The sequence below is a fragment of the Cornus florida genome, unplaced genomic scaffold (assembly GCF_030987335.1).
Source record: "Cornus florida cultivar Cherokee Brave unplaced genomic scaffold, ASM3098733v1 CherokeeBrave_3.0.0_Hap2_Chr11, whole genome shotgun sequence".
Classification (NCBI taxonomy): Eukaryota; Viridiplantae; Streptophyta; class Magnoliopsida; order Cornales; family Cornaceae; genus Cornus; species Cornus florida.
Genome location: NW_026775581.1, coordinates 71,047,305 through 71,068,776, shown reverse-complemented (window position 1 = coordinate 71,068,776; position 21,472 = coordinate 71,047,305). Strand labels below are relative to the sequence as shown.

General features: G+C 39.8%; 2 protein-coding genes across 2 annotated transcripts; one reads left to right on the top strand and one right to left on the bottom strand.

Annotated features, from left to right (window-relative positions):
* Positions 1 to 14,522: 14,522 nt before the first annotated feature.
* On the top strand, positions 14,523 to 17,093 carry LOC132280759 (uncharacterized). The gene is made up of 2 exons (XM_059782489.1): positions 14,523 to 15,032; positions 16,428 to 17,093. The coding sequence occupies exons 1-2, from the start codon at positions 14,552 to 14,554 to the stop codon at positions 16,919 to 16,921; spliced, it is 975 nt and encodes a 324-aa protein (XP_059638472.1). The 5' UTR covers positions 14,523 to 14,551; the 3' UTR covers positions 16,922 to 17,093.
* Positions 17,094 to 17,656: 563 nt separating this feature from the next.
* On the bottom strand, positions 17,657 to 21,151 carry LOC132280758 (beta-fructofuranosidase, insoluble isoenzyme CWINV1-like). The gene is made up of 7 exons (XM_059782488.1): positions 20,901 to 21,151; positions 20,746 to 20,754; positions 19,387 to 20,249; positions 18,991 to 19,149; positions 18,647 to 18,885; positions 18,467 to 18,557; positions 17,657 to 17,975 (listed from the first exon to the last, which is right to left on the bottom strand). The coding sequence occupies exons 1-7, from the start codon at positions 21,076 to 21,078 to the stop codon at positions 17,796 to 17,798; spliced, it is 1,719 nt and encodes a 572-aa protein (XP_059638471.1). The 5' UTR covers positions 21,079 to 21,151; the 3' UTR covers positions 17,657 to 17,795.
* Between the last annotated feature and the right edge of the window lie 321 nt (positions 21,152 to 21,472).

Below are 21,472 nucleotides of genomic sequence, written 5' to 3'. Positions count from 1 at the left end.
GTACAGTTGCTTTTAATTTCCGGGACAAAAAAAAAAAAAAAAAAAAACCCATTAATTATTCATTTGGTTTAGGCCTTATTACATGCTTACAAATTCACTATTCATTTGCTTTGGACTTATCGATTCAGGGAATATATGTCTGGATGTATGTATATATTACGTATTACTATGATACATATATAGGGAATTTTCGAAGTTGCAACAAGCCATTCGATTTGGTTAGAGTCAAGAAAAGAAAGAAAATGAAAATTTTAAAAAGTTTCTTTTTTTCAGAACAGAGGAGGTATCCCCATTTCCCCCACACAATTGGTGAGACTAATCCGGAATTTTGCGAACTTGTAACAAGCCAACTCGGTTTCGTTAGAGTTAAGAAATTAAAATTTTAGATATTTTTATTTTTTTTCACAACAGAGAAGGTATCTCTACATACTTTTACGGGTGAGACTAATTCACCTCGGACGCACCAACACCCCACAAATCATGTGCATTAATTAAGACCGGACAAGTCTAGGCTCAACCTGACTACAACTTAACCCATGTGGATACCCCCGTAAAAATTATTTACCCAGAATCTCGAAACTGAAATCTAAAACTTCATGAAACACTACTAGGTTTAAACCGACACTAGAACAAATGACAAATTGCAGATATTGAACTCCCACCCATAACACATTACAAAGTGCAATTCTACCTAAAACCAAATGCCATTGCTTAATTCCCTTCAGTTACACAGGCAGTCTATCACCGGAATGCTCGCCCATGATTATCTGATTCGGCCAGTTCCGCAGCATTTGAAGTCGGCAGCACAGCCATTCAAGTGCTGTTAATAAGATGTAGAGTAAATATATGACGGGGGATATGTGGGGAGGGAAAAGAATCGATGCTAGAGATGCCTCTGCAAGCAATCCAAACAACATCATGACACGGCGGACAGCCCAGGTATGAGTTGGAGAAGGACGAGTCGAAGAAAATCTCAGCTCAGCATCGTACGCCCAGCAATACACGAGCAAACTTGCAACGGCGATGAACATGGTTTTGGGGTGCGTTTCAAATGGAGAAGAAGGCATCAATTCGAGAAAGTTGAGGAGCACCGGAACAATGAAGGCAAAAGTGGTGTGCCGGGAGGTGGGTGCGCGGTGGTGTTCTCGAGAGAAGTAGCATCTCATGTCGATGAATGCAACATTGAACTGTCCAGGGTAGCATCCCCGCAGCCGGTCGAAAGGGAGGTTTGTTCTTGCAGTGTCGGCCATCGGCGTATGATCACAAATCTGAAGAAGACAGACGAATTTTTGAGTTAGAACAAATTAGAAATCATGAAATGTTAACAGAGTGGATCAAGAAATAAGGAGAGAGAATTCCTTACCAGTGTATTGGAATGAAGTTTTTTGCAACATTTCTATATCCTCTTTTATAGGTTGCGTTTCCATTGACTAAAAGAAACTTATGAGGTAAGAAAAGCGTGGGAAAATCTTGAGACAATTTCTAATGGGGGTTCAAAGGGTTTTAAAAGAAATATGTTGGAAATATTGGGAAGGGTTTAAAAGGTTCAAGACTTGCTTTTGATGGTGGGTATTTGATTTTTGCTGTCTAAAGGGTCAACTAGACTTGGTTATAAATTTTTGTAAGCATTTGTTGACATTAGGATATTACATTCAAGTACAACAGCCACAACATACTAGAACTTGTGGGCCTCCTCTCTTCTTTCAACTTGGGGGGTTTCTTGGAAGTTTACAAAAATTCTGCCGCGTATTTTGTGTACGTGGAGTTGGGGTTTTTTGTGAAGATTTTACTGCTCACAGGGATTATCTCTTGTTTTTTTTGGTTGGTGATTGTGATGTCGGATGTATTAGAACACTTTATAATTCACTAGAAAAGACATGTAGTCTATTCATCCTATATTAGTCTATTCGTTCTATATGTATCAAGTAATTATCCAAAAAAATTCTATGGTGATAGCTCCAGATAATTCAAAATCCCGACTTTCAAAATGTGAAGACTAATCGTTTCAAAAATACTATGCGACTATGATCACAAACATCTCCAGATAGTTCAAAATCCCGACTTTCAAAATGTGAAGACTAATCGTTTCAAAAATACTATGCGACTATGATCACGAACATCTCAAACTTTTTAATTGTGATCGAATTAGACTAGTGATGGTAATTTGCTTGACCACGAAACTTTTTATTAGTCATGTTTATGTATATAAAAAAGTGGTTCCAATCTCTTATGATGCGCACAAATTTTAATTCATATTAGTAAAGTTTATCTATCAATCTCATTTGTACTAAATAAAGGTAAGAATAATGATGAAACTATTATATTCCTTGAAGATTAAAATCTAAATAATAATAATAATAAGTAAATAAAAATACTGCTATCCCTCGTCATACAAAAATACTGTCAAAATAAGTGATCAAAAATTAACAAACATTTCGGTGAATTAATGAAACTGGATAATGAATCATTGTGTGATTGCTTGAAGATCTTAACTCTGGCTTATATTATCTATCCATCTATATATACATATATAATAAAATGATTTCAACTTAACTTCTTTTTTTAGTGACAAGCCATTTCAGAATCTTTCACTATTTTTTTTCCCCCAAAGAATTCATTATTTATGGTTTGAATAAAATTTATTGTACAGTTGCTTTTAATTTCCGGGAGAGGAAAAAAAAAAAAAAAAAAGCATTAATTATTCATTTGGTTTAGGCCTTATTGCATGCTTACAAATTCACTATTCATTTGATTTGGACCTTAACGATTCAGGAATATATGTTTGGATGTATGTATGTAATTCTAGCATGCACCCTGAAGTGGTTCTTAAACTTTCATATATATAATGTATTATTGTTAGCCCCTTGACAGTTGTCCAAGGGAAAACATGGGCATTTCAAGACCATGCCATGTCTTGGGAATACTTTGGCTTTGGTTAGACAGCCATGAGAATGCTCAATGGGTTGTCAGCGTGCACAAGATGCTCAGCGTGCACACAAGATGCTTAAAAGGATGCTCGGCGTGCACTGGGGGTGCCCAGTGGCACTTTCGTAAATATGGCGAAAAGTGAAACTTGGAGTTTTGACTCGGGATCTTTATGGGAGATACCTTGAGTCCATAGAAGTTAGTTGGCGCAGACGGCACTCAATTTGGATGTCGGGAAAGGTCTAAAAGGCCATTATGACTCCTCAAGCATGGGTGATGTTTACTCCTGTCAGAGTGCTGGATTTCCTTAAGACTATATTAGAGGGGGGGTCTGTTGAGCGCATCGGTTGGGCTATGGCATGGCTTGCTTAGAGGGCTTAGCCAACGTGCATGGGCACGTGTTGCACCACTCCAAGATGGTTGTACAAGTGGGGAGCATCCAAGATATTGAAGGGCAAACAAGTGTGCACCGACACGCGCGCTGGGGTGCAGCGGCGAGCGTGCGGGCGTGCAGGTGGGCGCGCGGGTAGGCGTCCAACCTAGTGTGCGCGAGCGTCTAGCTCGGCGTGCACATGGGCGTCCAGGTGGGCGTATAGCCACGGGCGCATGAAGGTTCAAACATGGCGAGCGAAGAAGGGCACTAGTGTGTGCGCCGGCGTGCACTTTGGTGTGCATCCGAGCGTGCGCACGGGCGTGCATGGCTTGGCACGCCGTGCACTCAGAGACATATGTATGTGGGTGCAGATTGGTGGACTTGGGCTAGGTTCACAAGGTTGACTCAGATGTGGCTAGAGCATGGATAACACAAAGTCATGGATTGCGGTTACAAGAGGTGGTGGCTTAGTGGGCTCGGTTGGTTGGGGGAAGTTACTAGCACTTCCCACTCATCATGGGAAGTGGGGGAGTGCTGAGTAACCTCCCAAACATGTGGCACAATTCTGAGAAGACCAACACACAGGCGGTTAAGGGTGGTTTCCTCCACTATGCAGAATCTAACTTCTTGTGGTTATGTGGCATGAGCAGAACATGCCAATAAGTCTAGCAGTTGGGCTTGTCAACTGCATTATAGTGCTGTCTCATTTAGAGGGTGCCAGCACGATCCTAGGTGGATGGGGGTGTCATCCATCATCTTAGTGGGCAGTTATGGGCGGTTTTGAAAGTGGCCTATATAATGCTAAGGTGGGCTTTGTAGAGGGAACAGAGAAGAGGGTGTGAGCCTTGGTTGTTCCTTGTACGAACTCATGTTCCTTTGTAATATGTTTAATATGAGCAAAGGTTGGGGCTTGTCCCTGTAACTGTGTGTGCCTTCTTTACATTTTCTATACTGTGTGTATTGTGTTGTTGTGCTGGCTGAGACTTGGTGGCCCCAAGTGCCATTGCAGAGGCAAAAATTCGTGGTGTAATTTAGCCCTGTGACAATTGGTATCAGAGCCCCGTTCTACGATGGCTGGAGGTAATACTCGTGAAAGAGTTTCCCATTTGGAAGAGTTCGTGGGTTTTCCTACAGAAACAGAGGTACAAGATGGTGCAGAGAGCCTTGTTGTTCGAATTGAAAACTTGGCTTCTGAATTGGAGATCTTGAAGACTGATCCTGATGGGTTTGGTGACTTCATGCAGGCTACCAAAGAGCAATTGACCCGTATCTCTGAAGATGTTGAGTCACTGACTGACGTCTTCAAGAAGAACCTGAAAGACCTTGAAGATGAAGTGTCCTTGGTGAAGAGGGCCATTCATGGGAGTTCCAGAGGCGGTGGTGATCCTCTTTCACAGAAGATCAAGGTGCCGGATCCCAAGTCTTTCAGTGGTACCCGAAATGCCAAAGAGTTGGAGAATTTCCTATGGGACATGGAGCAGTACTTCAAGGCTGCTCGGATCCCTGATGGCGAGAAGGTGACCATTACAAGCATGTATCTGTCTGGTGATGCAAAGCTATGGTGGCGCACACGGACAGAGGACGATGCTTCTGCGGGTAGGCCTCGGATTGAAGTTTGGGAGACCCTCAAGAAGGAATTGAAGGACCAGTTCTTGCCTCAGAACACTGCATGGATTGCAAGGGAATCTCTGAAGAAATTGAAGCACACAGGTACCGTTCGTGACTATGTGAAGGACTTTAGTTCCTTGATGCTGGACATTCGAAATATGTCAGAGGAGGACAAGCTGTTCAATTTCATGTCCGGATTGCAACTATGGGCTCAGGCAGAACTCCGTAGGCAAGGTGTGAGGGACCTTCCTACTGCCATAACAGCGGCAGATTGTCTTGTAGATTTCAAGATGACTGGGTCTACTACACAAGACAAGAAGAAGTCCAAGGAGGGGAAGAAAGACAAAGGCCAGTCCTTCAGGTTCAAGGACAAAAAGAAGGACAAGAATCAAAAGAAGGATAAAGGCGGTGGCTTTGTCAAGGCCAAGGCAGATTACAACAACAAAGGGAGTAGTAGTGGGACTAAGCCCAACTACGGTTGTTTCATCTGCAATGGTCCCCATCGTGTTAGGGACTGTCCCAAGAGGGAGAAGCTGAGTGCTATTGTCGCTGATTCAAAAGGAGACTCAGACTCGGAATCTAGTCCAACCCGAGTTAATCCTCTGCAAATGCTGAATGCTCTTACTGAAGAACAGTCCATGGAGTTGAAAGGGCTCATGTTCATTCAGGTGACACTGAACGGCAAGGAAGTTTTGGCAATGGTGGACACGGGGGCCACTCATAACTTCATTGCGCAGAGGGAAGTAAGTAACTTTAATTTAAAGTTAATTCCACATGTTAATAAGATGAAAGCTGTGAATTCTGAAGCCAAGCCTATTTTAGGCATGGCCACCACTTCTATGAAAGTTGGTTGTTGGGAGGGCGTAGTTAGTCTTATGGCTGTTCCCTTAGATGATTTTGATCTAATTCTTGGAATTGAGTTCCTTACGAAAGCCAGAGTGGTAGTTGTGCCATATTTGGGAGGAGTTTTTATTTGGGACAGGAGTTGTCCATGTTTTATTCCATCAGTGGCTCTTTATGGGCACCAAAAGAAGGAAGATCGTAAATATGGTTGCATCGAAATAATCTCTGCATTGCAAGTGAAAACAGGTTTGAAGAGGGGAGACTCTACCTTTCTTGCAGCTATGATAGAGATCAAACCGGACCAGCTTGTTGAAGTTCCGGATTCTGTTGCTGAAATTCTAGAGGAATTTGCAGAAGTGATGCCACCAGAACTACCCAAGCAATTGCCCCCTCGACGTGCTGTTGATCACAAGATAGAGTTGGAGCCGGGTGCAAGGGCTCCTGCTCAGGCCCCATACCGGATGGCGCCTTCAGAACTGGCTGAACTGCGTAGACAGTTGGATGAGTTGCTGGAGTCTGGCTATATTCAACCATCCAAGGCACCGTATGGCGCGCCAGTGTTGTTCCAAAAGAAGCAGGATGGCTCAATGCGGATGTGTGTGGACTATAGGGCTCTGAATAAAGTGACTGTGAAGAACAAGTATCCAGTGCCTAATGCCGCTGATTTATTTGACAGGTTGTCAAGGGCATCATACTTTACTAAGTTGGATTTACGTGCAGGCTACTGGCAGGTGCGTATAGCAGAAGGAGATGAACCTAAAACTGCATGTGTAACTCGTTATGGGTCTTATGAATTTCTTGTAATGCCGTTTGGGCTAACTAATGCCCCGGCAACCTTCTGCAACTTAATGAATAATGTGTTTTATGACTACATCGATCGCTTTGTTGTTATTTATTTGGATGACATTGTAGTCTATAGTGAGTCATTGAAAGATCACTTAAAACACTTGAGATTGGTTTTCTCAAAATTGAAGGAGTTTCAGTTATTTGTCAAAAAGGAGAAGTGTGAGTTTTGTCGCCAAGAAGTGATGTTTTTGGGGCATTGGATCAGTAAGGGCCATGTCAGAATGGATGAGAGAAAGGTGAAAGCCATCCTTGATTGGTCTGCACCTACCAAAGTGACAGAGTTGAGATCTTTTCTAGGGTTGGCAAATTACTACAGAAAGTTTATAAAGGGGTATTCCAAGAAGGTTAGTCCTTTAACGGACTTACTGAAGAAAGACAAACAGTGGGTTTGGTCTGAGGAGTGCCAGAATGCTTTTGAGATGCTTAAGCAGGCAGTGTCTACAGAACCGGTCTTGAGACTGCCTGACTTTGGTTTGCCATTTGAAGTGCATACTGATGCCTCTGATAGAGCAATTGGTGGGGTTCTAGTCCAAGAAGGACACCCATGTGCCTTTGAAAGCAGGAAGCTTAAGGATGCTGAACAGAGGTATACAACTCACGAGAAGGAGATGACTGCAGTGATACATTGTCTTGACGCATGGAAGCACTATCTGTTGGGTACTAAGTTTACAGTGGTGACTGATAATGTGGCCAATACCTACTTCAAGACACAGAAAAAGCTTACTCCAAAGCAAGCTCTTTGGCAAGAGTTTCTTGGGGAGTTCAATTTTGTGTGGGTTCACAGACCTGGAAAGCAGAATCAGGTTGCTGATGCCTTGAGTAGGAAAGAAGTGCAGGAGTATGTGGCGTCGTTGACAACGGTGTATACTGATTTCCTTGACAGAATCAAAAAGCAATCTCAGTCCGACAATGCCTATCAGAAACTAAAGCAACAGGTTACTGATGGTGAAGTCAGAAAGTACTGGATTGAAGATAATCTACTCTACGCCAGAGGAGGTAGATTATATGTTCCTGTTGGAGGTTTGAGACGGGAACTAATGCGGGAAATGCATGATCCTCAGTGGGCTGGACATCCAGGGGTGGATAGAATGCTGGCGTTGATATCCAGATCATATTACTGGCCCAAGATGGAGGATGACATAAAGTTATATGTCAAGACTTGCTTGGTCTGTCAGAAAGACAAGCATGAGAAGAAGAAGGAGGCAGGGCTACTGCAACCCTTGTCCATACCAGAGCGTCCATGGCAATCAATTTCAATGGACTTCATTTCTGGTTTTCCCAAGGTGGAAGGTATGAGATCTATTTTTGTAGTTGTAGATAGATTCTCTAAGTATGCAATTTTTATTGCTGCACCACATGCATGCCCAGCGGAAGTTGCTGCTGGTTTATTTCATAAGTTTGTGGTGAAATATTTTGGCTTGCCCGAAGATATTGTTAGTGATCGTGACACCAGATTTACGGGAAGGTTCTGGACAGTGCTATTTGGCTTGATGGGTTCTAAACTGAAGTTCTCCACAGCAAACCATCCTCAGACTGACGGACAGACTGAGAGGATGAACCAGTTATTGGAAGAATATCTGAGGCACTATGTCACTGCAAGTCAGAAAAATTGGCTGGAGTTGTTAGACACTGCACAATTCTCTTATAATTTGCACAGGTCTTCAGCAACAGGAATGAGTCCCTTTGAGTTGGCAACAGGGCAACAACCTCGCACACCACAGGAGGTGGCAGTGCAGAGGACTGGTGGAAGATGCCCTGCAGCATACCGATATGCCCGTTCCATGCAAGAGATGGTGGAGGAGGCACAGGACAGCCTTGCCAAGGCTGCGAGAAGGATGAAAAAGTATGCAGATAAAGGGAGAAGGCCATTAGAGTTCCAAGTGGGAGACAAGGTTCTGTTGAAGTTGACTCCACAGATTTGGAAGAAGATAAGCAGCAAGACTGTTCACAGAGGGCTGATTCAGAAGTATGATGGTCTATTTGAAGTTGTGAAGAAGGTGGGGAATGTTGCTTACAGATTACAGTTACCTGAGAGACTGAAGGTCCATCCTACTTTTTATGTGAGTTTCCTCAAGCCTTTTCATGAGGACACTGCAGATACATCAAGACAGCAGGCTAAGAGAGCCCCACCTGTTATTCGGTTGCAGTTTAACAAGGAGGTGGAGAAGATTTTGTCTCACCGGACCCAGGGTCAGAGTAAGAAAAATCGCAGAACTGATTACTTGGTGCAATGGAAAGGATGCAGTGAAGCGGAGGCGAGTTGGGAAAGGGATGTGACATTATGGCAGTTTGAGAAACAGGTAAGGGAGTACTTGGACAAGTCGACGAGGGCGTCGACTTCTTCTGGTGGGGATGGTTTGTTAGCCCCTTGACGGTTGTCCAATGGAAGACATGGGCATTTCAAGGCCATGCCATGTCTTGGGAATACTTTGGCTTTGGTTAGACAGCCATGAGAATGCTCAGTGGGTTGTTAGCGTGCACAAGATGCTCAGCGTGCACACAAGATGCTTAAAAGGATGCTCGGCGTGCACTGGGGGTGCCCAGTGGCACTTTCGTAAATATGGCGAAAAGTGAAACTTGGAGTTTTGACTCGGGATCTTTATGGGAGATACCTTGAGTCCATAGAAGTTGGTTGGCGCAGACGGCACTCAATTTGGATGTCGGGAAAGGTCTGAAAGGCCATTATGACTCCTCAAGCATGGGTGATGTTTACTCCTGTCAGAGTGCTGGATTTCCTTATGACTATATTAGGGGGGGTCTGCTGAGCGCATCGGTTGGGCTATGGCATGGCTTGCTTAGAGGGCTTAGCCAACGTGCATGGGCACGTGTTGCACCACTCCAAGATGGTTGCACAAGTGGGGAGCATCCAAGATATTGAAGGGCAAACAAGTGTGCACCGACACGCGCGCTGGGGTGCAGCGGCGAGCGTGCGGGCGTGCAGGTGGGCGCGCGGGTAGGCGTCCAACCTAGTGTGCGCGAGCGTCTAGCTCGGCGTGCACATGGGCGTCCAGGTGGGCGTATAGCCACGGGCGCATGAAGGTTCAAACATGGCGCGCGAAGAAGGGCACTAGTGTGTGCGCCGGCGTGCACTTTGGTATGCATCCGAGCGTGCGCACGGGCGTGCATGGCTTGGCACGCCGTGCACTCAGAGACATATGTATGTGGGTGCAGATTGGTGGACTTGGGCTAGGTTCACAAGGTTGACTCAGATGTGGCTAGAGCATGGATAACAAAAGTCATGGATTGCGGTTACAAGAGTTGGTGGCTTAGTGGGCTCGGTTGGTTGGGGGAAGTTACTAGCACTTCCCACTCATCATGGGAAGTGGGGGAGTGCTGAGTAACCTCCCAAACATGTGGCACAATTCTGAGAAGACCAACACACAGGCGGTTAAGGGTGGTTTCCTCCACTATGCAGAATCTAACTTCTTGTGGTTATGTGGCATGAGCAGAACATGCCAACAAGTCTAGCAGTTGGGCTTGTCAACTGCATTATAGTGCTGTCTCATTTAGAGGGTGCCAGCACGACCCTAGGTGGATGGGGGTGTCATCCATCATCTTAGTGGGCAGTTATGGGCGGTTTTGAGAGTGGCCTATATAATGCTAAGGTAGGCTTTGTAGAGGGAACAGAGAAGAGGGTGTGAGCCTTGGTTGTTTCTTGTACGAACTCATGTTCCTTTGTAATATGTTTAATATGAGCAAAGGTTGGGGCTTGTCCCTGTAACTGTGTGTGCCTTCTTTACATTTTCTATACTGTGTGTATTGTGTTGTTGTGTTGGCTGAGACTTGGTGGCCCCAAGTGCCATTGCAGAGGCAAAAATTCGTGGTGTAATTTAGCCCTGTGACAATTATTATGATGCATATATAGGGATTTTTCAAAGTTGCAAGAAGCCAGCTCGATTTGGTTAGAGTCAACGAAAGAAAGAAAATGAAAATTTTAGACTTTTTTTTTTTTTCAGAACAGAGGAGGTATCCCCAGTTCCCCACACATTTGGTGAGACTAATCCGGATTTTGCAAAGTTGCAACAAGCCAACTCGGTTTGGTTAGAGTTAAGAAAATAAAAGAAATGAAAATTTTAGAAATTTTTATTTTTTTCATAACAGAGGTATCCCAACACATTTTTACGAGTGAGACTAAATCACCTCGGGCACACGCAACACCCCACAAGTCACATGTATTGAATAAGACCGAGCAAGTTTAGACTCAGCCTAACTACAACTTAACCCGTGTGGGTACCTCCACAGAAATTATTTACCCAGAAACTTAAACCTGAAACCTAATACTTCATGAAACACTAGCAGGGACCGAGCCTCAAATTTTTTTGAGGGGGAGCACAATGTAGTATTGTACATCATAACATAAATTTACAATGTAATGCACATACATATAAGTCAATGTTTACGAGTAGACATATATACAGTGGCGGAGGCAGCGTGTGCCCGGGGGGCAGCGCCCATGCTGCCCCACTATAATTTTTTTTTTTTTATACATAAATTTGTAAAAATTGATAAAGTGTCCCTCCTAAAATTATTAAAATGACCCATTTGCCCTTGAATCTACTAAATTTTATTTTATTTTATGCGTATAATTTGTAAATATTTATAAAACATTCTCATAAAATTTATAAATTATCCCCATAAAATTATCTATTTCTAAAAATGTCTTTAATTCTTTATTCATTTTCCTTCTTATTCTTCAAATTTCTTTTTGTCATCTTTAAAAACTTTTGCATTATCTTTCTACAATTAAAACCTATTTTTTTCTTCAAAATTCTCTCATTTTTTTTTCTTTTTATTTCATTTTCTTCTTAAAAAATTCCTTCTTCTTCTTAAAAACTTCTTTTTTCTTGAACTCATGCATAATTTATGTATCATAACCTTCTTTTTCTTTTTTATCTTCTTATTCATTTTTTATTCACTTATTCTAACGCACTGTTGTTACACTATTATATTTTCCACTTGCATGAAAAAAATTATTTTGTTAGTGCTAACATGCCCCCTCTGAACCAAATTCCTGGCTCCGCCCCTGCATATATATATATATATAAAGATAAAGAGAGTGATATTTTTTGGATGAAATTAATTTACAGATATAGAATATAAGGATTAAAGAAACAATTTAGGAGAAAAAAATAAGAAACATATATAGAATTCTAAAGGGAAGGAGAAAATTCAAGGAGAGCACTAGGACCCGAGTTCTCACCCACTAAGCCAACCCACACCATTAATTTAGAAGTTTGGTTAGCACAAAAAAAATTGAGAAAAAATTATTTTGCATAACCACTAAACTTTTCCATCATTTTTTTATTAAAAAAAAAAAAAAGAAAATTTTGATTTATCAAAGTTTGATGAACTTACTATAATGTCCTTTCTCTTATGACCATAAAATAGTAATTTTTCAAAAAAAAAAAAAAAAAATCAAAAATCAAAAATTTTATGCAAGTAAAATAAACTGTGTTTATGATGTGAGGGGTTCAAGCTTTAGTGAAGGCATGGATGTGTGACTACCAACTGAAAAAATAAAATAAACTGTGAAAAAATTATTTGAAAGGGCGAAAGGAGAGAAAACACAAGGAAAATTACAGTGCAAAAAAAACATTTATTTTTGTTTGGTTAATTTTGAGTCCGATGAAGAATTAGTGATGTTGGCGAATGCTGCTTTGCAAGAAGAACGAGATAACATAGAATGAAGAACAATAGTACAATGTGGTTCCATTCAAGGTCATGCATTTATCAACAAAGGACGAGTTCAAGGCATCAGGGACTCTCTATAATGACTATTTCGTTGAAAACCCTATATACACTATAAGTCAATTACGGAGGAGATGGGCTTATCCATTTTTTTTTTATTCGAATTGTTAATCAAGTGGAAGATTATGACCTGTACTTTGTCTAAAAAAGAGATCGAGTAGGCTGTCTTGGTTTGTCACCTCTTCAAAAGGTCATAGTTGCAATGAAGATGCTTGTTTATGGAGTTGCAACGGATGTTGTAGACGATTGTGTGAGAATCACTGAAACTAACTCGATTGAATCATTATAAAGGTTTGTTGAATCTATTGCTCATATTTTTTGCGAAGAATACTTGAGAAAACCAAACAACGATGACATTTGTAGATTGCTAGCAGAAGGTGAAAGGTGTGGGTTTCCTGGGATGCTAGCTAGCATCGACTGTATGCACTGGAAGTGAAAAAATTGTCCAGTTGCGTGGAAAGGCATGTATGCTCGTGGAGACCACCACGAGCCTTCATTGATTTTAGAAGTCGTGCTTCGTATGATATTTAGATATGGCATGTTTATTTTGGACTACCTGGATCGCACAATGATATCAACGTGTTGGATCGATCTCATTTATTCATCGACCTCTTCGAAGGTCGAGCTCCTCCAGCCAATTACTCAATTAATGTCCATGACTATACGATGGGATATTATCTTACTAATGGCATATATCCATCGTGGGTGACATTTGTGAAAACTCAATAGTCAACAAGGAAAGACGTAGAGCGAGCGTTTAGAGTGCTCCAGGCGCGTTTTACGATTGTTAATAGGCCTACTCGTTTATGAGATCGTCAAACACTTCAACATGTCATGAAGGAGTACATTATACTGCATAACATGATTATTGAAGATGAACGTGACAAAAGTATTGGCCCTAGTGCCTCATGAAGTATTAAGTCTAAGGTTTTGATCTTTCTGGGTGTAAACAATTCCTTGGGAAAGGGGGTGGGAGGTGTTGGTTGGTTGACTAAACAACTAGGAAAAAAGAATGTCTTCCGCTCAATTACAATGCAACAAAGGGTGAAGGTTGTGACTATGCAATGTCACGCAATCACATGGCGAAATTCTTGGATTTCATTTAAAATCACTTACGCATTCACGACAGAGGAACACATTCTCAACTCCAAGAAGATCTGGTTCAACACATGTGGCATTTTCAAGAGAAAGGGGGGCAGTAAAGCATGTGATTTACAGTGATACTATGCATTGTCATTTTATTTTTGTTAGTCTTTTAATTAAAGGGTAAAATACAACCACACCTCTTGAGGTTTAGCAAAAGGACATTCAGAGAAACTTACTTATTTTTTGGACAAAGATACCCCCTGAAAGTTCAAAAATGGACAAAGACATCCCTTTACATGAAAAATTGACCAAATTACCCTTTGACCGTTTAGGAGACTTTTTTAACTTTACAATTTAATAAATTTAAGATGCATAAAGTTATACTGATGCCATATTTTTTATTTTTAAGGAAAAGAGATTGGTTTAATTTTTTTAAATGAAATAATTAAGCATCTTAATTTAAAATAAAAAATAAAAAGAAATAAAGTAATAACAAAACATAATTTATTTGAAATATATGTATTGAATCAAAAAATTATTTTAGACGTCTACATTTTTAAGAAGTCGGGACATTTATAAATTTTACTTTTTTTTTTTTTTTTATGCATAAATTGTTCATGAGGATAGATTGGTTCAATTTATTAAATTGTAAAGTTAAAAAAGTCTCCTAAACGGTCAAATGGTAATTTGGTCAATTTCTCATGTAAAAGGTATCTTTGTCCATTTTTGAACCTTCTGTGGGTGTCTTTGTTCAAAAAACATATAAGTTTCCTCTGAGTGTCCTTTTATCAAACCTCATGGGGTGTAACTGTACTTCACCCTTAATTAAAAGACAAAATATTAATAAATTAATAAATTTGACATATGTGCCCGAAATCTTTAAAATTTTTATATGTCAATTTGTCACATCTCACCTCAAATGAATTTGGCATATGAAATTTGAAAATTCAGGTGGAAGATGCTCTAATTTACATGAAGTTTATAATTTGAAACAAATCAAAAGGAGGACAGTGCAATTCAGAAAAGTTTCGTGGAGGTAAACATAATTTAACCAATGTGCCTTTTAAACTTGGACAGTTGGGTTCTTCACGTTTCTCTGTTTTAAACAAATTCAAAAAGCCAATGGAAATCGAAGGCCAAGATGGTTCAAAAACCCTACTGAAAAAGGGGTTTAAGAGAGAGCTAGGAAGAGGATTAGGGTTTGATTCCAATGATCGAACCATTTCTCGTCGTCACGTTGTGTTCGAATTTAAAAAAGATGAGAGCCAAACAGACCCAAATTCAGAATCTAGGGTTTGTTTCGAAGTTACTGGAAATAACCCAATTTGGGTACGTAATCGTGCGAGTGGTGAAATTAGGGTTTTTAGGAGGTCAGAGAGAGGTGAAATGGAGGGTGGAGATATGTTCTGTGTTTCTGCGAAGAAGCCTGTTTGGTTCACTTTGAAAAGAACCGAGCTTGAAGGCGAAAATGAGAGTGAGATGAATAGTGAATTGGGGAATGTGAATGAATTGGCTGACTGCTTACAGAGTAGCTATGGGTTGAGAGGTGTTGAAGATTTAGAGCTCGATTCTGCTGATGATTCAAATATTGACCCCATCAAAGGTGTGGTTCTGAACACACACTCGCACACACGCATATATGCATTTTAAAATCTTAGTATGTTAAATTAATGATGTTCATATGAGGATGAATTGCAAAGTTATTTACTTTAGTTAGTCATCTCAAGACAAATCCTGAAGAACTCACAAGCACACACGCACTTTAAAACTGTGTTTCAAGAAATTAAAACATAAGTGATGTTTTCACTTGAAATTGCTATGTTGAAAAGGTTTGGTTTGATTGAACAGTGTATTTTGAGTATGGCTATTTTGAAATGGTTGGGTCTGATTGAAACTTTGTGTTACTTGATATTGATATGCTCTGGGTTTTCTGTGTTAAGGATGGTATATGTGTTGTCAGTTGCTACAGATGTTGATTTTATCTTTCTTGTCATTGTAATAGCCTTTGCTTAAGTTCTTTCGTGACGGAACGTGTGAGTTTGAGAAAATTATCGTAAACTTGGTGGCATTTGGAATATGAAAATCGACAAGACCCACCAATGTGGCTCATGAAATTTGTATGAGATTTATGACAGTGCTCTTTGGGTAAATGACTACTAGTTTATGACAAAACATCTTGATTTTATTGCCTTGCCCATTTAATGTCGACCAACTGTCTGAAAATTTTGGGACCTGTTTTTAATGGAATGGCCTCATTCACTATTTACATACCAGACTTTCTTTTAAACAGAATTCATTACAAAATGATCTTTTGAATCTTGAAACCATTTATAAAAAGCTTAAGCAAAACCATGTAGAACGAAATAACTTAAATACGATGAAGCTAACATTTTCCTAAATGGTTCCATTCAAGATGATAGATTTTTACATTGGATTGAATTCTTATGTGAATTCTAAATTAAATTTAATGGACATCTAAACAGTCCTTAATGCTTCATTACGTGTATGTATTGTAAGTGTTTATATCTCACTGGCTGTAGCACAACTGTGAAGATGGAAAATGGATGGGTCAACATGTTACTTATTTCCCTCTCTGTTTTATATATTGAGATTATATATTGAATGTAGCTGGCCGTGATTTTTCAATATTCGCTACTACTAATGTTTCAACTAACATTGAACATCATTGTTGTGTATCTAGTCTTGGTTTGACATGTTATAGAACCATTAGCTCCCAACTTGCTGGGGCACGCTTACATGTTTTCACACTGAGTTCTACCTTATGCTACATGTTTCTTTTACTATTAGTATTTTTATTTGGACATATATAGGGTAATTTTGTTGCAAATACTGTCATGTGTGTTTTTCTAGTTAGAGCCCTATAACTACTATTATATTTTTTTTATAAATATATGTATATACACTTGTCATTCAGAGTTCCATTATGGATATGATTATGTTGTATTTGCTAATTGCATGGCTGTTTGTGGAAATGCAGAATTTGGTTTTCTCATAATAGGGCATGAGTTTGATCACTTCCCAAAGCAAATGATCTGTGATGCCAAGTCTTGGGACTGGTTCCTTGAGGAGTCTACTGGTGATAGTGACAATGATGACCTTCTTGAGAATAGAAGGAAGAAAGGCACAAGGAGAAAGAGGAAGAAAGGTAGAGGCGGTGATGATGATGACTGGACTGGTGAGAGTGAAGATGATAAGGAGTCCATTACAAAAATAAGAAAGGTTTCGAGGCCCAAATATTCTACTAGATCCAAGGAGCATGGCAAACCTATCAAGGATGGAAGAATCAGTAAACACGCAGTAGCAAAAAAACCTGATACTGGAAATGAAGACGATGAGGAAGACGAAGATGACGATGACGATGAGGATACCCTCGGAGGTTTCATTGTTAAGGATGATGACATTGAACAAGAAGAAGAAGAAAGTGATGTAGATGAAGAAGAAGAGGAAGATTTTGAAGACGACGATGAATAAGTAACAGATGAGAGACGGCAATTCAAAGGAAGGGATGGAAATGCTGCTAGGCATTCGTGAAATGGTTAACAGCCTCAAATCCGAAACGAGTTGTTTTAATGTTGTCTTATGTAACATGTGCGATCTTCATCCATCCCCAGTCTTTCTAATTGAATCTTATGTTTCCTTGTGATTCACAACATTCTTTTCTAGTAATTAAACCACAAAATTCTGGAACATGAACAGTCTGCTTCTATCTGTCCCAAGCTTCACAAACTAGCTGTGTGTGCTTATGTTGTTCCATAATCCATACACCATTGGAGTACTTCCATGTCCTGCATGAGTGCCAAAGGATTAGGATCTGTTGACAGGGGCAGTCTCTTCATGCAATTCAAAAGGTATCATGTTTCGGTATTAAGCGTGGATAGATACTCTATAGGGCTAGCCCAGTGCTCAAGGCTTTTGTCCGGGAAAGATTAGATGTATAGTCTTATTATTTGTGCAGTTCTCTTTAAATTTTGTCACTTCCAAAGAAGAGGTTCAAGGTTGAGACAACTGACAAGCAAACATCTTTAACACAGTTCCAATACTAAAGGGGTCAAAAAAAAAAAAAAAAAAAAAAAAAAAAGGGAAAAAGAAGAAAAAAAAAATTGGAATCAAGTGGAGTGTCTATTTTACTTCAATTCAATTTTCATCGCAAGTGGCAAAATTGATCAGGTCAATGAAAAAATATATTGAAAAGGAGCAATAAAGAGAGATCAGAATTGTTTATTTATTTTATTTATGTGGTACAACACCATAATTGTCATAAACTTATTGAGAAAAAAAATAATAAAAAAAAATCTTCTTTGTTCTACATCTCGCTCTCACTAATGTGTAGGCACACTACTTTGTTTCAATTGATTTGAGCTTTCTTCATGCTCCAAGCACTCAATCTTGAGATTTTTACACTCTCAGTTCCATTGTTGAAGGCATAAAGATGGGCCCCACCATCAAGAGCCAATGTGGGATAAACCCTAGCAGTGATGCAAGCTTTTCCCTCTCCACCAAAGCTTTCCACAATGGAGTTATCTATCTGCACATAAACATAACATAAAAATGGTGAAAAGATTGACAATGGAAAAAGATTGCAGACCAAAGAAGTACACCAATACATATAGGATATTGTCCTTTTTGAAGGATGATTTGCTAACTTTGAATATACAACAAGACGCTAACAATATAATTAGAAAAATTCTAAACTTGTCAGACACGCATCAATAAGCTATTGTAGTGAACACACTCTCACTACAATATATTGTCTTGATTTACACTGGTATCATGGCTGCAAAGGGACAATAGAGGACATTTGCTTCTTGCATAATTAAATGTCTAGGACCGACAAATGTGACAATCTAGTATAATTTTTATAATACTTATTTTATTAAAACTAATATTAAAGATTATGTTTGTTTTCAGCCCTTTTTACCCTATTTAAATAAAGGATTTTTTTAGTAATGGTGGAACATTAAATCAAATAATTGGGTGAAGACTGTTCAAGATATTAAAATATTTGTGTTAACTTACCAAGCTCCTTAGTGACAATTTCTCATGAACAGGGTCCACATCTACAAATGCTCCATAGGTGGTTTTGTCATAATCAAGATGTAATGAAGACCTGTTAATTACACAAAAACAGATTAAGAATCTTTATTTAAACAAGAAAGGTAATATGTGTGTGTGTGTGTGTGGAGGGAGAGAAAGGACCTGCTCTGGTCACTGCACATGAGCACAACATATTTGCTTTGACCCTTGAAAACTCTGAAGAACACTGCTGTATATTCTTGCAAGTTCTTTGAAGCCAAAACAAGTAACCCAAATGGTCCAAGCCCACCTTTTACTGATGCACCCTTTTGGCTACAAAGCACTTGTGGGTTAGTCCAACTAGGGTCCAACACTTCAGCTTTCTCAAACTCTGTTATTTCAAATGCAATATCTACATCTGCCTGTAAAAGTTCAAAACTTGGTACTTAATTTACTACCAGCACATATTTGTGTCCAAATGAACAAATATACTAGCTGATGAAATGTTTCCATAACCAAAATCTCACCTGTGTGGCTGTCACCCCAGAAACTTCCACCACTGATCCTCCCTTGAGCACTGTACTTGGCGAGTCAACTCGTTTCGTACGTAGCTTCTCGATCTCTTCAATTGGCCATTGCACCAATTGTTTCCCAGATTTATGCAGCCAAATTTTCCTAGGAATTGCCTGCAAAATGAAATTCATGTGAACATTTTTATAACCCATTCTAATGAGTCACAATTGACTCCAAATTCAGCCACTGCAGTGCGGTTGAATGGGCTGAATTGACACTTCAAACCTTTGTCCAGACCATTAGCTCAGATGGTATGATCTCTCTTATTTAAAGAGAAAGTTGAGAGTTTGAGTCTCGTTAGAGGCAATATTGTGAGTGTGTATTTTTATTGAACTCTCGAGAAAAATTACCTGAACTCCTGACCATCCCTTCAAGACATCAATGGATGCATTCGTCGATTCGTTGATCCATCCCCACAATATCCTCCTGTTCTTGACATTGTCGAAGAATGTCTTTGACGCATAGAACTTCCCATAATCATATCTCAAACCGGAATCGTTATCCACGGATCCCTTATCCGGGGTGTAAACATCCTTGCCATGGTTATAAGTCCCAATTGTGTAGTACTCATGCTTAGTGTCATCCAAGCTAGCCTTGAGCACATGTTTAATCCCCAAACCAATCATGGATGTGTCAAGACCATTTTGTGTCACACTAGACACAGGAAAAAAATCAGGACACTCCCACATTCCAGTGTCCTTGGCTGAATGAAGAGGATGCTTAGCCTTAGTCCAGTGAACAAAATCTTTGCTCCTATACAGAATCGCTAGTCCTCTGTGGTGTCTTTTGCTTCCAATTATGACCCTCCACTTCCCATCTAGGCCTAGCCAAGCTGTGGTGGGGTCCCTAAATGAGCTAGCGTTGATTTGGTTCATGGCATTGGGTGCCATCAGTGGATTGTAGGGTGACTTAACCCACTCTATTAGGTATGGGTCAGACAGGTTTTTGGGCACAGCCAAGTTCTGGACTTGTTGTTTCTGAGGGTCTATTCCAGTGTACAAAATGGCCGGTTTGCCGCCCGGGAGGAAGGTGGCTGACCCAGACCAGCAGCCATTGATGTCAGCTTCCTGGGAAGGGTAGATGGCATGAGCATGTGGGGTCCAGTTAACGAGATCAGTCGACGTGGAATGGGCCCACACTATGTGTCCCCAAACTGCACCCTTTGGGTTGTACTGGTAGAACAGATGGTAAATTCCCTTGTAGATCAAAGGTCCTGCAATTGGCAAAAGTTGCATACATTAATGTTCTGTGTCATAGGACTCGCATGGTCTGAAACCAAACATTTCTAATCTTATACTACTAATACAAAGTACATTGATTTGAATGATAAATGAATACATATTACATTGATTTGAATTGTGGGTTAAGTGAATCAAGGTCTTAGAATACAAAATCAAGAAAGATTAATCCATTGATGATAACTCAAACTTGAAAAACATATGATCAAAATATATAATGTCTTAGTGTTCTATCATAGGGCTTGCATGGTCTGAAACCAAAAATTTCTAATCTTATACATATATACACTTAATATAAATACAACGTACATTGATTTGAATTGTAGGTAAAGTGAATTAAGGTCTTAGAATACAAAATCAAGAAAGATTATAACATTGATTTTTGCTATTTCATCAGTCCTTTGTTGTTCATCATAACTCAAATATGGTCAAAACCAGAACAATTAAGAGTAGATAGAAAAAAGATCTCACCATTAGGATCTGTGAATCCAAAGACACCCCATTTATCCATTCCACAAGCAGAGCAAGTCAAATGACAACAAGAAGAAGAAAAAGCAAAAACTATTAGAAACATGAAAAATAATAATAATGTTATATTTCCAAGGAAGAGTTTGTGAAGAGAGTACCATTCATCCAGTTCTTGGGAGGTTGGAAGTGATAAGAAGTTCTGTAAGGCTGATTTGTGGAAGTGGATTGAAGAGATTGGAGGTGTCTATAGACATGGTGAGAAGCTTCAAGTTGAAGAACACTACTGCCAAGGAGGATTGAGAATAAGCATATTAGCCAAACACAAGGGTTGGCCATGGTTGCCGTGAGTGGGATGGGAAGAGAAGGGTATAGGCAGGGGCTTATTTATGGATGGAGATGGACATTAGCATTGATGATGGAGTCCACCAATAATGAATGTGATAGTCCACAAAGATTAGTCCACAAAAGAGTTGGAAAATAAGAGGGAGAGAAAAATCAAAGAAGATGTGGAGATGAATCTTGGATCAATGAAAGTCAACGGTCAAGCCTATTGTCATCATGTTTGATTTGTATAATGAAAACGATATTGATCTTATTTTTTTTTTTAAATAAATAAAATAAAATGGAAATCTAATGGCTAAACTCTAAAGCAAGTCTGGATTACCAAACTAGTTGTGCCACTGATTCTATTAAAAATTCTCCTTTTCATGTGACAGATATGCCAAAATAT